The sequence below is a fragment of the Protomyctophum bolini genome (genome assembly GCF_963924005.1).
Source record: "Protomyctophum bolini genome assembly, chromosome: 14".
In the NCBI taxonomy this organism is placed as follows: Eukaryota; Metazoa; Chordata; class Actinopteri; order Myctophiformes; family Myctophidae; genus Protomyctophum; species Protomyctophum bolini.
In genome coordinates this window covers 5871147-5890907 of record NC_137875.1, presented here as the reverse complement: position 1 = coordinate 5890907, position 19761 = coordinate 5871147, and the positions used below count along the sequence as shown (strand labels likewise).

The 19761-nt window shown below is 42.4% G+C and overlaps 2 protein-coding genes across 3 annotated transcripts in view; one reads left to right on the top strand and one right to left on the bottom strand.

The window, feature by feature from the left end:
• The first annotated feature begins 21 nt into the window (after positions 1-21).
• Positions 22-17073, top strand: gpr137ba (G protein-coupled receptor 137Ba). Of its 2 annotated transcripts, XM_080782459.1 has the most exons (9): positions 22-80; positions 3583-3675; positions 7388-7938; positions 8653-8702; positions 9793-10015; positions 12101-12247; positions 13094-13222; positions 13839-13963; positions 14848-17073. In XM_080782459.1, exons 3-9 carry the CDS (start codon positions 7543-7545, stop codon positions 14969-14971), a joined length of 1194 nt encoding a protein of 397 aa, XP_080638585.1. In that variant the 5' UTR covers positions 22-80; positions 3583-3675; positions 7388-7542; the 3' UTR covers positions 14972-17073. The 2 variants fall into 2 exon arrangements, with proteins under 2 accessions (XP_080638585.1, XP_080638586.1); XM_080782460.1 differs by lacking the exons at positions 22-80; positions 3583-3675 and having other exon boundaries at positions 7359-7938.
• Positions 17074-17811: 738 nt separating this feature from the next.
• The window catches only part of egln1a (egl-9 family hypoxia-inducible factor 1a), a 28583-nt gene continuing 26633 nt past the window's right edge, over positions 17812-19761 (bottom strand). Inside the window, 3 exon segments of the mRNA XM_080782327.1 lie at positions 17812-18444; positions 18592-18659; positions 19192-19328. Of these exon segments, the coding sequence (XP_080638453.1) occupies positions 18389-18444; positions 18592-18659; positions 19192-19328 (261 nt within the window). The 3' untranslated portion in view covers positions 17812-18388.

Sequence of the window (19761 nt, the reverse complement as noted above, 5' to 3'; positions counted from 1 at the left end):
CACACACACACCACGGGGCGGAGTTGAGAGGGGCGCGGACAATCAAATAAGACATTCTTCGAAAGGAAAAAAAATGATAAGTATGCTGCTCTCTCTCTCTCTGTGCTTTTTTTCTTGTTCCCCCTAAATTAAATTCTACTGCACTGATTCAAAACTGGTGTGCTCTCTCTCGAGGCTGCATGGAGCTTAGCTCTAGTTACAGTGGCACTTGAAGTTGAATCGGTGCGACATGTGATGATAGCTTATTTTTGTGCTAGTTAATAGGCCTATAGTACATGTTTGACAGTTTGTATGCTGTTAAGCAGTTTGGGCTCTCAGTTTTTGTCAGTCAGACATTATAAGTATGCAATGTTGCATCACCAAAATGAAAAATAATGTATTCCGAATTATTTTCAATTAGGCCTACCGGTACCTATATTGTCAGGACCAATATAGGCTTAATTGGTTTGGATTGGTTAGTATAACTGCATGGTTGCCTCCTGGTGCATATCTCTTTGGGATCTCCCTAGCTCTTGCATGATCGCTCGATTACACAACACAGAATTGCTTAGCTTTACAACACAGAATTTGAGTGATTTGTGTTTTTATCTGGCCTGTGAGTGTGTGTCAGTGTCAGGAAATGCAGGCATCATGTCCATATATGGTCGTATTTGTCCAGACAACTCATAACCTCTATAAAATAAATAGACAAAGCTGAAAAGAGAAAACACTGGGCCTGGGCACTGGGCAGCATGTTGCTGGGGTTATAATAATATTATATTATATTGTTGGCCTGCTGACAATGTGCTGCTTCAAGACAAATCAGTGAAATGGTTGTTTTTCTCTCTCTCTCTCTCTCTGTTTGTTCTTGCTGATCATCAAGCTCTGGTCTGAGTTCACAATTTGTGATGACACGTGATCCACCCACACACACACACACACACACACACACACACACACATGGGCCCTGAATTCTGTACCTATATTATATGATATCTAAATTAAGATTAAGAAACAGAAAATGGCAGAAATGCTTGAGTGTTCTCTCGTGGACGTCGTCCTCATTATATCCACAATAGATAATCTATTTCTATTATATGCATATCTATGTGTGTGTGTGTGTGTGTGTGTGTGTGTGTGTGTGTGTGTGTGTGTGTGTGTGTGTGTGTGTGCGTGTGTGTGACTGAGTGTGTGTGTGTGTGTGTGTGTGTGTGTGTGCTTGCGTGCATGTGACTGTGTGTGTGGATCATGTGTCATCACAAATTGTGAGCTCAGACCAGCTTGATGATCAGCAAGAACAAACAGAGAGGGAGAGCAAAAAAACAACCCATTTCACTGATGTGTCATGAAGCAGCACAGTCAGCAGGCCTACAATATAATATAAATATTATTATAATAACCCCAGAAAGTTGCAACACATGTAGGGCAAGCTGATATTTGCCCAGGCCCAGCACGTACGTACGTGCGTGTGTGTGTGTGTGTGTGTGTGTGTGTGTGTGTGTGGGAGGGAGGGAGGGAGGGAGGCTTCAAACTGGCAGGTTCCAAAGTGTTTCTCCAGAAACACAACACTGGACCGGTCTGTATTAGGGAGATGTTGGACTGGTGCCAAGATGCCATCAGAGCATTATGGTCATCAGAGGATGGACCCGTTCCTGCCAATAGGCCCCTCATGCAGGCCACGCTGACTGAAACAAACAAAACAAAAATTGCATAAAGGACAACATCGCAAGGCCACTGTACCATACACTAATCATTAGAGAGAGGCACGCCACAATGGGTATCAGACACGACCCCAGCGGGGATAATGAGGGGCATGCTGGTGGTAATCTGGATGGGTGGAACAGAGTTAAATTAACAGTGGATTTAATTGGGGTACCACCAGAGATAGAAATGCCATTACATCGGGGTCCGTCCGTAGTCTATAATGCGTGTGAAACTGTGGGGGTCCATGTTTCGGAATCACAGTGCTAGAGCCGTAACAATCCTTTCTTATCTGGGTCACTGCAGGCATACGTTTTCAAATGGGGGTCCGCTCGCAGCCTAATAAATGATTCGGGGGTCCTTGACATGAAAACGTTTGGGATCCACTGCCTTGTAAAACGTCACTTTTCTGCCTATACAGACCCAAGAAAGGAGCTAGTTATATATAGATAAGATAATAAGATAATAAGATAAGACAAGATAATAATAATAATAATAAACTGTATTTATGAAACGCTTTTCGAAAGCAATGTTTACAAATTGCTTTACAGTGTCATGGGATAACCAACAACCAAATCAAATGAAATGCATAAAATAGACAATAATAGAACCAAAGCATATATATATATACACATGGACATGAAAAAATGAGAAACATGATGAATCTATGGAAAGGCTTTAGTGTACAAATATGTTTTCAAAAGTGATTTGAAAGTTGACACTGAGTTAGCTAGCTAGATAAGCCTATCTCCAGTGTATACACTGGGTTTGGAACAACTGTGAATCAGTGTAGAGCTATTTCCATGTTTGTAAAATACAGTATGTGTGTGTGTGTGTGTGTGTGTGTGTGTGTGTGTGTGTGTGTGTGTGTGTGTGGTGTTTATATTCACATCCACAGTATCTCTTCTTTACACACTGTAGTACACACACTTCATAGCTTGTAGAGTCAAATACAGTTCTAGAGTGCCACCTAGTGGCTATGATATGGACTTGGAATGTTTGGTTTCTTGAATTTAAAATGATTTAAAATTGTACTATAATGTAGGCTGAATAAGATAAATTATTTGTGAAATCAATATTTGATGAATGAAAGTATGTCTTGTCTGTCAGTACAAAAAGTCAAAACGAATATTAATGTCATCACTCAATATTCATCCAACAGTTAACCACTTAATTAAACCCAGGGGTGCCCACATTTTTTTGACTTTCAAAATGACGATCTCAACTAGATCTACCCACCGAAAAACAGTATTATCCCCATTGCTGATTATTTTTTAATGTACCTAGCGGCGCACTTGAGGAATAGAGGGGAGGAAATGGAACTGGTAGGGTTTTTTTTTAAATATAACTGTATAATGCTACTGACATCTGTGCGCAACACACTTGAAAACAAAGTCTTGCATTGTGGGTTTGAGCTGACAGGCACTTTTTGATGTCAATCAATCAAGTCACCTTAATTCAAGTGGCAGGTTTTTTATATTTAAATTATATATATTTTTAGGGCCATATGTCATGTGATCTACTGGGAGATCATGATCTACCTTTTGGGCACCCCTGCAGTATACGTCATTGACCGGGGTCCCCCAGGAGTATATATTTTTGTATGTGGCCCCTTCCTTTTTTGAGGGTTGGGGGGGGGGGGGGGGGGGGGGTGCTAGCCCATCCAACGTATGGATTTCTGACATGACGTCATGTGGCAGCCATTTCTATGGACTTTTAATGTTTGCTTTAACCCCCCCCTCCTCCCCCCTTTTCAGCATGCCCCCCATGACGTCATGTGGTTATTATTCTAAATCCTTTCACCAAAGGTAGTACAACTACAAGCTCTCTAACTTACTCACGATGTTGTTGCCCAGAATACGTGTGGTTAAAATAAACTGATAGTTGTGTTCATCTCTCTAGGCCGCCCTCAGACTAAGCCCTCCAGCAGCGTCTCCAGTCATCTGGATCCTTCATACATCCGGCCAGCATCTCCGTACTGTATGTCCACATACTGTAAGTACATTAGGTAAGTGTGGGATGCCTTTGTACCGTATGTCCACATACAGTATAATATACAGTACATTAGTTTTAGGTTTTACGGCTCTAGCAGAGATTCTCAACCTGTTTAATTTCAAGGACCCCCAGTTTGACATGCATATTAGTCTATGCTTGTCAGTAACATTCTGTTTCTAGCCCATGATCTCTGGTACACGTATTTATGTTTCTGAGCTGAAGATGCACATGCACGCACACACACACACACACGACTCGTTTTGGAGTTACAGTGAGTAAGGGGTTTTATTTAACCTGGGGTCAGTGATGTCACTAACTGTGACCTGCTAATGTTTGAGTGAGTGTTTTTCTCTGTCCAAGTTGCCTGGGAACCACTAGTACCCTGTGGTGGTCAGATAGCAGGGAACGTTATGACGCAGAGGGACAGAATAATTGTATCGTTCTTTCATTCATATGTTGCTTTTTGCTCTCAGAAAGGCCGGTGGCGTTTATGTGTTTTCACTTTCTTCTTTCCACTCATATTTTATCAGACTAAATTCCTCACAGCAGTCACATGTTTGACCACATGTGAAGGCAAAGATAATCAACTTCAAAATAAAAAATAAAAAAAACGGTCAACATGACCTCTCAGACATGCTAGTGTTAACACATCTACAGTAAATGTATTTTGTCTCAAAATATTCTCTACACAATAAAAGAGATAATTTAGCAATTTGTTAAAATGAGTCAATTTGATTGTATTTGTACAATCCCACAGTTAAAGGTAGAGAGAGAGGATAAACCACAGAAAATGGAAGTGGTTAAACAAACAAAGAAATTAGCACAGAAAAGGGGGAATGGAAGTTAGCTAATGAATGATCTTTGTGGTGGTTCTCTCCCTCTCTCTCATGGATAAAATGGGTTTACTAAAGAGCTGGAGAGATGCTGAATGTGCAGAATGAAAAATGTGTCGATGGAGTCATATGTGAATTGGGGGCGACCTCCCTCGAAGGTTACCCTGATGTTCACATGCCCTGCAGTCCTGTGAAAACAAAAACAAACCACACTGCTATACCAACCATAACAAACTCTGTGCTATTATGTTGAGAAGCATAATAACCTCTGGGTGAACCAAGTTCTGTAGAGAGTCACGTTTCATTTGACCTGCTGTGATTAACTTGGTCAGAAGAAGTAATCAGCTTATTCGAACACATTTCAGCCATTGTCTTAAAGCCACTTTTTGTGCCTGGATATAACATAAATCATTCTTCTTTTCGTGTATCATCCTCAAATGTCCAACTCGGTATCGAGTATAGCCACGCCCTTGTCTCTGGTCCCACGTGGAAGAGGCCGGCCTCCGAAGGAGGTCAGTACAGTACAGTACAGTACAGTACAGTACAGGGGGCACCTTGAGGGCCCGGGGCTATATATTTAATCCATTAATAAAATGTGCCCATCGTCAGCAAGCGCCTCTAGGCTGTAGCGCGATGCGATCAGTTTTATTGACGGAGATTATCAATCTCCGTCTCGGGCACATGATGACCGTGCACTTGAACTTGACGGTGATTTACGTCATGGGCCCCGATGGTGTTAATTATGTGCTCGGCAGATTGCTCAGGCTCGCCGCACTCGCATGCTGCACTGTATCCGCCAAGCCTATAAATCAATAACATCATATTTTTCTCTGAAACACACTTTTTACCATACGGAACATTGGCAAGTTTCAAGCACCTACACGATATATGGGCCGCCACCACCACCACACTGTGCCAGGACTCTGCTGGAGGGATACAGTATGTAACACCGTTCTTCCAAAAGATATTCCCTCATTTGAGAGCGCTGTGCTGTCTAATCTAATGTAAACACCCATAGGTGTTCACCCTTTTGGTGTTAGCATTATGTTATGCTTTAGCTATTGAAAAATAGCAGATCTACAAGCTCGTAGTGCGCCACCGAGTGGCGCGCTACGAGCTTGTAGGTCTGCGATTTTTGAAAAATCTAAGAACGACTGACATAGAAACATAGCTTTTTCAGAAAACTGTCAGGATGTAGAAGACATTTTTAGAATCTGATCTCAGGTCAAAATGGGATAATTCATCTAATGTATTTTACTTGGCAAACTATTCAATTACCCCTCCTCGTGCTCTGTGGATGCATGGAGGCATTGTTATCCTAGAAGAGACCACTCCATTCAGGATGGAAGTGTTTCTTCAGAAGATAAAGGTTATGACTAAATAACATTGTATTGATTTACAGTGACTGTTCCTTCTAAAGGAGACAAGTTTGCCCAAATTGTGCCAGGAAAATGCCATATAATTTCCCTCTATTTGGTTGTCAAGAGAGTGTTTTTTTAGCTGACAGTCTGATCAAATCCGACAGTGGCGCTCTCAGTCAACAGGGAGAATTACTCTAGTTTTTCCCTTACATAATGCGCTAAGCGCATGAGCGTCATAGTCATCAAATGTGTGCTTCTGAGCTCAACGTATTTTTACAGATGTCTTTCATGCGATTCAAAATGCAGATGTCACTTTAGCCACAGTTGCTATTGATTCAGACTCTGAATCATTAAGCAGTCTCTGCTCCTCCTGACACCCACGCCTTTCATTGTCACCTTGCTACAAAACGAAGGTCAACTGGTCAACTGCTCAGACATGTCACAGAGCAAGATAGGGTGGTGTTCATTGCTTATTGCTTCTATAATAGATTATTTCTTTGTCACAAGGATGGAAAACATAGCTTGGGGGGGCTCAATAATGCACAATAAAAACAATACTAAAGTTATCAACATGGCCTATAAAAAGCCATTTCTAAAACAAGGTTTAAAACCCCCAGATCAACAAACATGTACTAATAACACAGAAGATGTTAATTTGTTTTTCTTATTTAGCAGTCTTATAGCCTGGGGGAGGCTGCTTGTGATGACAACAGACTGTTATGGGGGTGTGTGGGGTCTGTTATGGGGGGGGGGGGGGGGGGGTCTTTGTTGACCCTCAGGGATTTTCTGAGGCAGTGCTGGGTGTATCATGCAGTACATAGTTTTGTTTAGTTTATTTACTTTGTCACACGTCTGTATACACTATACAGCCATAAGGACCTTCTCCACACATTATTTATTTTGTCACCCATCTTACGTATATATACAGTATAGTTGCTAAACAAATAAGGTTTATTATCACTACTACTTAGTGAGAGCATCTCTCTTGGGAGCTAGTTCACCGTAGTCTGGGAAGCTCCAGCAGAGGGTTAAAGGTACTGTAGAGAATGCGTCAGCTGATGCGTAGCGTAACGTAATGGATAGAGGGGAGGTGGTACTGTATTCCTCCTCCTCCTCCTCCTCCCTCTGAACTCACAGCTACAGCGTAACATAATGGATAGAGGGGAGGTGGTACTGTATTCCTCCTCCTCCCTCTGTACTCACAGCTACAGCGTAACATAATGGATATACAGTAGGGGAGGTGGTACTGTATTCCTCCTCCTCCTCCTAGCTACAGAGCAGCTTCCTGCTCCACTGTTCCTCACAAACAGCTCATTCTCAATGCTGATCATGTGCCTGAGCCTCTGGCTCGCAACGCGCTGCAGCAGGAAGTCAGCTCTATTCTCTCCACCCCTCCTCTCCTCTCCTCTCCTCTCCTCTCCTTTCCTCCTCCCCCCCCCCCCTCCCTGCTCCTGACACCTCTATTCACACCACGCGTCTCTGCCCCTTTTCATTTTCTCCTCTTCCTTCCTGCTCAAGGCTCTCCCTCCCTCTCTCTTCTATGCACGCTGCAGCCCGTGCTGTGTGCATCGCTGTAGCAGCCAGGGGAGGCTAGGCAAGGCAAGCAGGCTGTGTGTGTGTGAGGACGGAAGCCGGCTAGCGAGGAGTGGGCCACCCCGCTTTTCTTCCCAGCAATGGAGGCCCCTGTGAGGGAGACAGAGCCATCGCAGCAGCAGCAGGAGGGGGACCACCGGTCTCTGCCTCCCCCTACCCTCACCCCGGCGGTGCCCGTCTATGTCACCCTGGGCCTGACGGTGGTGTACACGGTCTTCTACTCGCTGCTCTTCATCTTCGTCTACATCCAGCTGTGGCTGGTCCTGCGTTACAGACACAAGCGCTTCAGCTACCAGACGGTGTTCCTGTTCCTGTGCCTGCTGTGGTCGGCCCTGCGTGCCGTGCTCTTCTCCTTCTACTTCAAGAACTTTGTGGCGGCGAACAAACTGAGCCCCTTTCTGTTCTGGCTCCTCTACTGCTTCCCCGTCTGCCTGCAGTTCTTCACGCTGTGTCTCATGAACCTTTACTTTGCACAGGTGAGTGGTATACAGTATATACACACCATCTCACACACATCAGGTTTATCTGCACCTGTATTATTACATGCCTTGACAAGTATAATCCTCTAAGAGTTTAGAGATTAGGGGGTTCACTAATTTCATCCTCATCCGTGTGTCAACAAAACAGACAAAGTATGGATTCTGGGTAGCTATGCAGTCTTACCTTATGATGTAGCCCTAATACACTTCACAAATCCCTCACTAATCACTTATGTCAACAAAACATTTGCTTTTCCAAGGTTAAGGGAACAAAATGATGTATCGGCTTAAATGCTGTAATTAAAAGTACATACAATGCATGAATGTACTACAGCTAACTATAGTTGTTTATGTTAGTGTTTCAATCGATCTAATACCAACAGCAAAACACACATTCTGTCTTCTATAGCGTCTCTCATATGCTTATTATTAGCAGAACCATTCCAGTTGCACTGATTTAACTCTGCGATTTAGCACAAAAGTCAAGCCAGGGCATGACAAAGCAATAACACCATGTTATGTACATATGTAATGTACACCATGATGTTATGACAAATGTGTATCAACACTCGGGCAGCAGTTTTAAAAGTAGAAGATCCTGTTTTTTGGGAAGTGCAGTTTCTCTTAGGAAGAGATAATAACAGAAGTGAAACAGGCTCTCCGGAACCCCGTGACGCATTTTGCATGACACGATTGTTTTTCCTTCTACAGGTTGTTTTCAAGGCAAAGTCCAAATATACACCAGAACTGCTAAAATACAGGTGAGATCAATCATCAGAAAGTCTTTAGTGAAACTGGAGAAAATAGAAAATACATTACATCTTATTATGTAATTCAGTAGTATTCGTTTTGACTGTTTTAACTTGTTTTCATAGACAATTTATGAAATTGTGTGATTAACCCATTCTGAACGGGAACCCATTTTGGTGATGGCATCATGTTATGCTTTAGCTATTGAAAAATAGCAGATCTACAAGCTCATAGCGCGCCACCGAGTGGCGCGCTACGAGCTTGTAGGTCTGCTATTTTTTGAAAAATCTAAGAACGACTGACATTTTTAGAATCTGATCTCAGGTCAGAATGGGTCAATCAGACCAGTGTGTGTCCAGTGGAAACCTCGTATGAATCTGACCTCAGGTCAGAATGGGTTAATCCATTTAGACCGGATCAGGACCCCCAAAAATATATGGTAATTGCCCGCCGACCCCCATCTGAGAATATGTTGTTCCAGGGACCCCCCCCCCAGAAGCAAAGATTTGAGTTAAAAAACGCTCGCTCTGAAAGAATACATATTCAAAGATTTGCAACATATTTTCACGATTTTTCAAAAAAAATTGCAGATCTACAAGCTCATAGTGCAGCACTTGTAGATCTGCTATTTTGTCCAATAGCTAAAGTATAACATAATGCTTAAAACACCCAACAGGGGTTTCCGGCCCCAAAAATGGGTTAAATAAAAAGATTGAAACAAAACATAATTGCATGATTAAAGTGTGTAATATCATATAAAAGTGTGTAATAATAACCCTGTGTCTGATCCCCATAGACTCCCCTTGTACCTGCTCTGTAAACCTGTGTAATAATAACCCTGTGTCTGATCCCCATAGACTCCCCCTGTACCTGCTCTGTAAACCTGTGTAATAATAACCCTGTGTCTGATCCCCATAGACTCCCCTTGTACCTGCTCTGTAAACCTGTGTAATAATAACCCTGTGTCTGATCCCCATAGACTCCCCTTGTACCTGCTCTGTAAACCTGTGTAATAATAACCCTGTGTCTGATCCCCATAGACTCCCCTTGTACCTGCTCTGTAAACCTGTGTAATAATAACCCTGTGTCTGATCCCCATAGACTCCCCCTGTACCTGCTCTTCCTGGTCATCAGCCTGGTGTTCCTGGTGGTGAACCTGGCGTGTGCCATCCTGGTGAAGATGCCCTCTGCCCGGGCACAGACCATCGTGCTGGTCAGGGTGACCATCAACGACACGCTGTTTGTCCTGTGTGCCGTCTCTCTCTCCCTGTGCCTTTATAAGATCGCCAAAATGTCACTGGCCAACATTTACCTGGAATCCAAGGTAAGAAAAAAGATATATTTAGAAAAGTAAGCCTCCCCTGTCAGGTGTAAAGGAGCAACTTGGACACTCAGGCATGAAGGGAGCATGAGTTAAGTCCGTTGCGGGTGAAAAATGGGTTACAAAATCGTGGGATAAAAATATATATTTAAAAACAAAAAATAAGAAAAGTAAGCCTTGCTGAGTCATGAGGCCCATAGGGCAGGAGCCTATAGGTGTCCAGTTGCACACTGGACACGTTTTTTTCGGAAACCCGATGGAGAAATGCAGCCAAAAACCTGAAAATGGTGCCCGGTGTGTATAGGGACCTTATCTCCTGTTTCTGTAGCGTGAGGCAGCTTGTTGTACAAGTACACCCCCTGGACATGACGCTAGTATGTGACAGGGACTTACCCCCAAATCCAACCCTTTGATGCCGAGTGTCAAGCAGGGAGGCACTGGGTCCCATTTTTACAGTCTTTGGTATGACCCGGCCAGGGGGGGGGGTCGAACCACGACCTCCCAGTCTCAGGGCAGACACTCTAACCACAAGGCCACTGAGCTGGTCATTTTTAGCTCTCAAATTAACCCCTTGGTGTTGGTTAACTAGGGTTCATGTCGCTTACTTTGAATCTGACCGTGCACTTTTTAGTTGTCCTGGATAAGATAAGGCCGCCTGCTAAATGCTAAATGCCTTAAGTAATAAGTATAAAAGGAAAGGAGTCATATGGGAGCTATAAAACATACCCCCCCCTCCCCAACAGTACCTGCAGGATGTTGAATGTTCATGATGCACTTATTCATATAATTTATGCTTTTAAACACATGATAGTGAGTGTTCCCTAGCAACACCACATGGGGCCTGTCTGTGCATGACTGAGCACATTCACTGCACTGTATGCATTGTAAGCTTGAGGAATCAAACAGCATGGTTCTGTAAGCATTGATTTGTGGAAGGTTTTCTAATCGACTGCCTGAGCAAAATGAAATAAAACATATTTCAATAAGGCTCTTGCGAGTTGTATTACAGTTTGGGGGATTTATTCTTCTTCGTTTCTATCATTCAAGCTACCTTCTACCCATTCAAAAGTACCATAACTTTGATCTCATGTAAAGCTAATAGTCCCTATGACAACCAACAAGTTTAAATTGTTATTTAAATGTATATCATATAATACAACCGGTTTTACATATAATGGTTCTTAATTCAAATTAAAAGCTATGAAAAGATGTTGTCATCAGGAGTACGTTCACTATCAGAACCTGATTACAGGACTCAGTAGTGAACTATGAACATCAACACATAAACCGTACCAAAGGCCTACACTTTGGTACTAGTTGCAGTGGAAACTAACTATACACTTATGATTCCATTATTGTTTACATGTCCACAAATAAACTCATGGCTAATAAACTATTATGATATAAATGACGATATAAATAATATTTTAGTGTTTTTCCGATGTTAATCATTTTAATATGCATTAAATTACCATGTTCATTTTTACGAGGACAATAATTGATATGGCCATATAAATACTTGCATGACACTGGCTTGCCCACTAGAGGGCTCTACCAATTAATACTAGAAATTCAACTGTTCAATTAAATTCTGGACGGGAATCCCTTTTTGTGTTTTAAGCATTATGTTATACTATAGCTATTGAAAAATAGTAGATCTACAAGCTCATAGGCACAGAGTCCCGCGATACGAGCTTGTAGATCTGCTATTTTATTTAGAAAAATCACGAAAATGTGGTGCAAATCTTTGAATATATATTCTTTCAGAGCGAACGTTTTTAACACAAATCTTTGCTTCTGGGGTTTTTTTTAGATGGGGGTCGGCAGCCAAATACATATAATTCTGGGGGTCCTTGACATGAAAATGTTTGAGAACCACTTCACATAGAAACATGGGGTTTTACAGAAAACGGTCAGAATCTAGAAGGCATTTGTAGAGTCGTCCTCAGGTGTCATTTTGAAAAGGTGACCCATGTATGTGGCTGTGTTTCAACCCTCTCCACAGGGGACGTCAGTGCCAGGTGACCGCTATAGGAGCCACCCTCATGTATGACCCATGTATGACCCATGTATGTGGCTGTGTTTCAGGGGACATCGGTGTGCCAGGTGACGGCTATAGGAGCCACCCTCATCCTCATGTATGCTTCACGGGCCTGCTACAACCTGGTGGTTCTGGCTCTCTCCAACAAGAGCATCAACTCATTCGACTACGACTGGTACAACGTATCTGACCAGGTACACTTAACTGTATTGTATTCTGTGTATATTGTCCCTTTTTAGCTGCAACTTATATAAAAATAAAGATATAGCCTACATACATCCTATCTCAGTAACCTAGGGATGATGCCATTTGATGCCAAATTTAATTGTATAATGCCGTCTTTCTCCACACACCAATATCGGTGTATACTGATGCATTTTCTTTCGCACCATTATCAGGTTCTTTACATTTTCTACATATTACTAGCTTTCTTGAATTATAACGTATTACCTTTACTTGTATTATATATGTTGGACATTGTTAGCAAAGTATTGTGCAGTCGGTCACCACCACACCAACATTTCACGGTGCAGTACTTAGTTTAGACAGTTTTTGGTTTAGACTAGTCAGTGGTTAGACCAGTCATTAGTCCTACAACTACAATCTCAAACCCTCACCCTAAATCTAACCTCCCACGGGGCAGCACACCTAAACCTAACCTTAACCCATGACTACCAATGACTATAGTCTAAACTAAGTATGCACCCCGTATAGTATTGTTGCCTAAAGAATGTCAATTTTAAAATACTTTTCCATGAATGAATGAAATGCGGCACAAATCTTTGAATATATATAGACGTCAGGCCTAAATGGGTTAAAATACTTTCCATGAAACATACTGTGCATACTTTAGTGTCTAGACTGAGCCATGTTGTGTATAATGTGGAGGTTTACTTGTCTTCCAGGCAGACCTGTGGTCAACCCTGGCTACATGATCTTTGTTGTGTATAATGTGGAGGTTTACTTGTCTTTTCAGGCAGACCTGCGGTCAACTACATGGTCTTTGTTGTGTATAATGTGGAGGTTTACTTGTCTTTCAGGCAGACCTGCGGTCAACGCTGGGTGACGCTGGCTACGTGGTCTTTGGAGTGATCCTGTTTGTGTGGGAGCTGCTGCCCACCTCTCTGGTGGTGTTCTTCTTCAGGGTCCGACAGCCTGCCCAGGATAGAGTGAGTTATGCAGATCATTTAGACACTGAGCTCCATTCTACAAAATGTCTTCTAAAAACATGACGGTTTTCTGAAGAAAAGAAAACATATGTTTCTAATGTCAGTGGTTCTCATACTATTTCATGTCAAGGACCCCCCAGAATTATCTGTATTTGGCCTCCGACCCCCATCTCAAAATATGTTGTTCCAGGGATCATCCCCCCCCTCCATCCCAGAAGCAAAGATTGAGTTAAAAACGTTCACTGTGAAAGAATGTATAATCAAAGATTTGTGCCACATTTTCATAATTTTTCAAAAATAGCAGACCTACAAACTCAAGCTATGAGTTTGAGATCTGCTATTTTTCAATAGCTAAAAGTATAACGTAATGCTTCAAACACCAAAAGCGGTTCACAGGTTCCCTCCCAGAATGGGTTCATTTAGAGGGCACACAAAAGCTCTCTGAGAGTTACAAAAAAAAATGAATAAATAAACACACATTCAGGATTTGACTGTGTTTGTTGACACTGTAACTTGTTGTGTTTGGTGTCTGGCTTGTCTTGCAGAGTGGACCAGGAATAGCAGGTCACGTCTTCTCATGTAACTTGTTGTGTTTGGTGTCTGGCTTGTCTTGCAGAGTGGACCAGGGATCCCAGGTCACGTCTTCTCATCCAGAGGAGCCTACTTCTTTGACAACCCACGGCGCTATGACAGCGATGACGACCTGGCGTGGAGCATCATCCCCCAGAACATCCAAGCCAGGTACACTTGTATAGAATCCTTTTACTCTAAAAGTTTAAAAAGGCACCTGTATGGAGCGTCGTAGTCCCGCCCCCTATAGACCGATTCCGTAACGGGTCTCATGGTCGCAGCCTATGTATTTCCTGTAGGCGGAGACGACACATCTGCGGTTTCCCAGCACCTCCTTCTACTACAGTGAATGGAAAGGTGACTGATGTTAGTCTGCCTCAAACGTTCTGGGCATCTTTGTAATGTTAGTGTTAGTAAAAAGCAGGTAAAAGAGTAACGTTTGAGGCTACAGGAAATACGTAGGCTGCGACCATGAGACCCACTACGGAATCGGTCCATAACAAGGAAATGATTCCCCGTTCATTTATTTATTTAAAGACCTTTTAAGCCTCGTACAAAGCCAACTCGAGTTCAACAAGTCATGACAACAAACTCAATTTTTGAGGCCGAACAAATAATTAAAAAGAAGAAGAAAACGGCAGGTTACAACACTTTTTCTTCTTGTTTTTCTTCTTTGTTCTTTTTTATTTGTTTGGTCCAAAATGTTGTGTTTATTGTCATGATTTGTCACGACTCGAGTCGGCTTTGTTTAAAGACGCTTAAAAAGGTCTTTAAATAAATACTTTTTGAAATGTCTATGGGAAAAATGCGTTGGGAATTATTTCCAGGGCCTCAGTGGCCTCGTCATGAAAGGGGGCGGGACTGCGACACTCTATAGTCATTGTATACAATATATTCTGATATGCAGGGTTTGATTCTCCGTGGGGGGACGGCCGGGCGGTTCCACTTCCCATGCCTCCATTAGTGTGACCAAACAATGAAACATACATTTCCCGGGAGGTTAAAAAGGCTTCATTCATTCATGATCTTTTCTTTGTATTCGTTTTCTCTGCCAGTTTGTCTGCAGACAGCTACGACTGGGAGAGCAGGAGCAGCAGTATCACAGCCTACACCGGAGGGGAAGAACCTCCACCTCCGAACCTCCCCCCGCCGCCTCCAGAAGAGCTGAACCCATACTAATGGATCCCACCATGGCTCCCTCTCTGAACCTACCTGTGGCATTTGTTATTTTTTGCACATTCTTTTCATGGCTGCAGACGGATTTCCCTGCTGGGCACTCAGACTGATGAGAGACACACAGGGGGGACTGTTTTGAACTTCGACAGCCTCGTACACCATCGAACAACAAAGTGTACGTCAGAGTAAACCGTTTGGCACGGCCACTGCATACGGTCCTCTACTTTGGCACATTAACTTGGCACACTCTTTGTACAAATTAGTTATATATATATTCTGGACTGACTCTGGAACACCACACACACACACACACACACACACACACACACACACACACACACACACACACACACACACACACACACACACACACACACACACACACACACACACACACACACACACACACACACACACACACACACACACACACACACACACACACACACACACACACACACACACACACAGTACTGTATATAGTTTGTTGGATAATATTCTTAATATATTCTGTAATCTTTGTATGTAAATGTCATGTTTTAGGACATTTCATATAGTCATGTACTGTTACTGTAGTAGTAGGGCCTTACTCTTTAGTTTTATGAAGAAATACCAAATGCATTCCCTGCCCAAAATACAGAATATCCTATAATATTTAAAATCAGCTTGAGGGAGGGGAGGGGCTGGCCGGCGGGGGGCAGGGGACGCGTCACGCTCATATCACCAAATATGGAGTGTGTTGTCTAACCTCCAATCGGTCTTCACGGCGTCATCCGGCGCAAACTCAATTAGTCGGCACAAAAGGGGGCATAATACTGATGACATAAAATACTGGGATATCCATGTGGCATAAAAGGGACAAGGAGTGACAGACGGGGATCTCCATATATGGCCATTAAAAGGACAAGGAGTGACAGAGGGCTCCATATACAGTAACGGGCATATGAATCGGATCGGTGGTGCGAATGTGAGGGACTCATATACCGGCCCAGACTATTTGAATGTAGTTATTAAAAAAGATTTAGGGATAAGTCTCGATGTGGAGGGTCGCGTGGCAGAGAGAACCTTCTTACAATTACTTATATACAACATTTAGGCGTTTGGCAGAGCGAAATAGTAAGATTACAATGAATGGCACGAATGATTCAGTCTACTCGATTCAAGATTAATCTACAATGGATAAACCTATATGGTCAAGTAAATGGATAACATTACAAAAAATACGAGGGCAGAAAAAAGTGCTCTATTCTGTCCCAACAGCGAAACAGGACATACATCCGTAACTAAAGTGATTCAACACGGCCAGTTGAATAGCCAAACATGGTGTTTCCTGCCTTGCGCAGTGCTGCCGTTAACTCAGTGCTGCCGTTAACTCAGTGCCGTATAGATATATCGATGCATTGTCCATTAACAATCATCAAAACCTGCACTCCTCTCTCTCTCTCTCTGTGTGGCATGCTTAATTCACAACAACCGCCACGAGATGGCGCTGTTCGCTGCGATACTGCTATTTTTTGGACACAATCAAGACTCCAGTAGTCTGTCTTCTACATCATGTTAACATGATGGTATATGGAGTACAGATTAATACAATGGCATTGTGGAATTTGAGTTTTTTTGTAAAAAAAAAAAACTAAGCAGCCAATTCACTTATAATCCGACTGTAGTTAGTTTCCAATAACTTTGTTAACCTAGGGTTAGCGGTCTATATAGGCCTACTACAGTATACTAGTGGCAGATAGATCTTACTTTCTTCTACTATACAGGCATTTCTTTTACATTCCGAAAAATGTGGTAGCTATAATTCATCGTCCCTGATGCAACTGTCATTTCATAGGTTATGAATCACCATTACCATCCATAACCCATTTTGGACTGAGGTCGATAAAAAAAAAAAAGGCTTCTAAATCCTAATAGTTTTCTGAAAAACCCATGTTTCTATGTCAGTTGTGCTCAACCTTTTTCTCATGTCAAGGACCCCCAGAATTTTTTCTATTGGGCCACGGACCCCTCCCCCCCCATCTCAAAATATGAAGCCAATATTTTAGTTAAAAATGTTCGCTCTGAAATATATATTCAAAGATTTGAAATTATAACATGTTTAAAACACCAAAAGGGGTTCCCGCCCAAAATGGGTTTTAAAGGAGAATTCCATACTAGAAGGCTTTCTTACCTTTATTTGTAGTTAAATAAGCGAAGGGCTGGACCTCTTTGGAGGGGATGTAACAACTAAACATACATCTAAGAAAGCCTTCTAGCATGGAAGTCTCCCTGACTCTTAAGATTACAAGTTATATTTTCATATAATACAATAAAAAACGTAGTTTAAAATGGTTTAACTTTGAATTCAATAAATTGCATATAAACACACACATATACATTCATGATAGGTTACTACCACGTTTGTATAGAGCGTGCCATCCATCGCATCCAGATGCTCAAAAACAATCCATATATAGTGTACAGTAAATCATTATTGTTATCACCTGATTAATCCTCTTTGCCCAACAACGCCAAGTCAGTGCATGCACTGGAGTGCTCTTTGCTGCTGAAGGAACTCAACTCACCACATCAAATGGGTACTATATGCAGTTGGCGGAGATGGTTATAGAATTCTCGGATGAGACTGGATTTTCTCTGGGTGCAAAAAAAAGCAAAACATGGAAAAACAGCTAGCATTAGACTATTCACACATACAGTACTGCCTTGCTTACCGTTAACATGTACGGTAAAACACCTGTGCTCTCAGACGACTCCTTAACGTGAAAATGCCCGACTATACCACCATGAGCAACCTCACAGAAAACACAACCTCACAGAAAACACAACCTCACAGAAAACACAACCTCACAGAAAACACAAAACCACAAATCAAATAGATAGAGGGCAAGCAGACACACAGTCATTTGAAAACAATCAAAAGCAAACGAGATCACCATCGGAAATAAAATTGTGTTTTGTTTTTTTTATTCAGATCACTTATCGAAAACGCAAGCATATTTGAACAAAGCTTATGACAGCTTATCGTGTGAAAAACATTGACACAATAAGCGTTGGTAAGAACACTGTACCATAAAGGAATTAACTGCAAAAACCCCACTATGCAAATGATGGAAGGTCAAACAGTCTTTCTGGTCTCACAATTCCTGTCTGGAGTCTTTTCTTTTTTTATTTAATTATGCGCCTTCTTCACTGAAAAAGGCAAAAAGGAAGGGAGAAAAAAAAGCTGTCCCTTGGATTACGACGTAATCACATTCACAAAGTCAGTTTTGTTACCCAGATTTGAAGAAAAGTGAATAGAAAAATCACTGTTTGTTTCCTTTCTCAACACGGATGGGTCATTTATTACCCAGTGTCTCATTCAGAGCACACACACACACACGCACACACACACACACACACAGGGCGTCGGGCGTCCCATTAGCTAGGATCTGATGGTTTGTTCAGTTCAACCTTCACTCCTTTTTCTCCAGCACCTGCGGACACACACACACACACACACACACACACACACACAAAGAGAAACAGAATCATCTGTTATAATAGGAAACGGAACTCAAAGGGGAAATACATGACAAAACAAAACATCAACATTGAACTTATTATATCCACTCAAAGCCTACCTGTTAAGTATTTCTCCTTTGCCCTGGCTCGTTCATCTGCATCAAAATACCACACCGTGATGGCATACCTGTGAAAGGGTAATCAGAACGGTTTGTCAAGGATAAGGAGAGATCGGTGTGTGTTGTTATAAAACACAATTATTCCAGGACAGCGACAGCACGCTATATCCATGTCATGGCAGTTTATTCGTGTGGTGCTGGACAGTCTTGACGTGTTTTAATCCATTTTGACCTGGGGACGATTCTTTAATGTCTTGTTTCTTTAATCCTGTTTCTATGTCATTGCTGCTCAACCTTTTTCCATGTCAAGGACCCCCAAAGATTATATGAATTTGGCCGCCGGCCGACCCCCGTCTGAAAATATTCTTTTCCAGGGGCCTCCTCCCCAATAGCAAAGATTCGAGTTAAAAATGTTCGCTCAGGAAGAACATTCAAAGATTTGCGCTACATTATCAAGATTTTTCTAAAAAATAGCAGACCTACAAGCTCGTAGCGCGTCACTCGGTGGCGCACTATGAGCTTGTAGATCTGCTGTTTTTCAAAAGCTAAATGATAACATAATGCTTAAAACACCAACAGGGTTTTTTAAGTGCCACTGACCTGGTGGCATACGCTGGTTGGACCTCGTGGGGATTCCGTCTGTCCGACCAGAAGAACAGCAACCGGTCGAATTTGGGCTCAATGTCGGCAAACTGTGCCTTTCCTTCCGGGAAGATTCGAAGAAGGCCCCCATGTTCCTGGAAAACCCCGGAAAACAAAGAGAAACAACCTCATTGTGTGAACACATCAGGATGCTGCACATGGGAAGACGCTGCTGCGTAGTAAATAATACTGAGGGAAATGGTAAATGGTGCATTTATATAGCGCCTTGCTTTACATAGATTGTGCATTACATTCACCCATTCACACACACATTCTACACCGATTGCGGCGGAAGCCATGCAAGGCACCAACCAGCACATCTGGAGCTATTTGGGGTTCAGTGTCTTGCCCAAGGATACTTCGACATGGATGTAGACAGGAGGAGCCGGGATTCGAACTGCCAATGACCCATGGATCATTGGACGACCTGCTCTACCTCCTGAGCCAGTCGCCAAAGAGAAGATTTTGGAATGATGAAATGGGCATACAGACAGAGTTTACATGGGGTGTGATCAATTCACCTGGATT

Bases quoted from the DNA above. Each gene is read 5' to 3' on its own strand.
- gpr137ba (XM_080782459.1), top strand. From the start codon at position 7,543: ATGGAGGCCCCTGTGAGGGAGACAGAGCCATCGCAGCAGCAGCAGGAG. The intron at 8,703-9,792 runs GTGAGATCAATC...TGATCCCCATAG, and splicing joins CCAGAACTGCTAAAATACAG to ACTCCCCCTGTACCTGCTCT. The intron at 10,016-12,100 runs GTAAGAAAAAAG...GCTGTGTTTCAG, and splicing joins ACATTTACCTGGAATCCAAG to GGGACATCGGTGTGCCAGGT.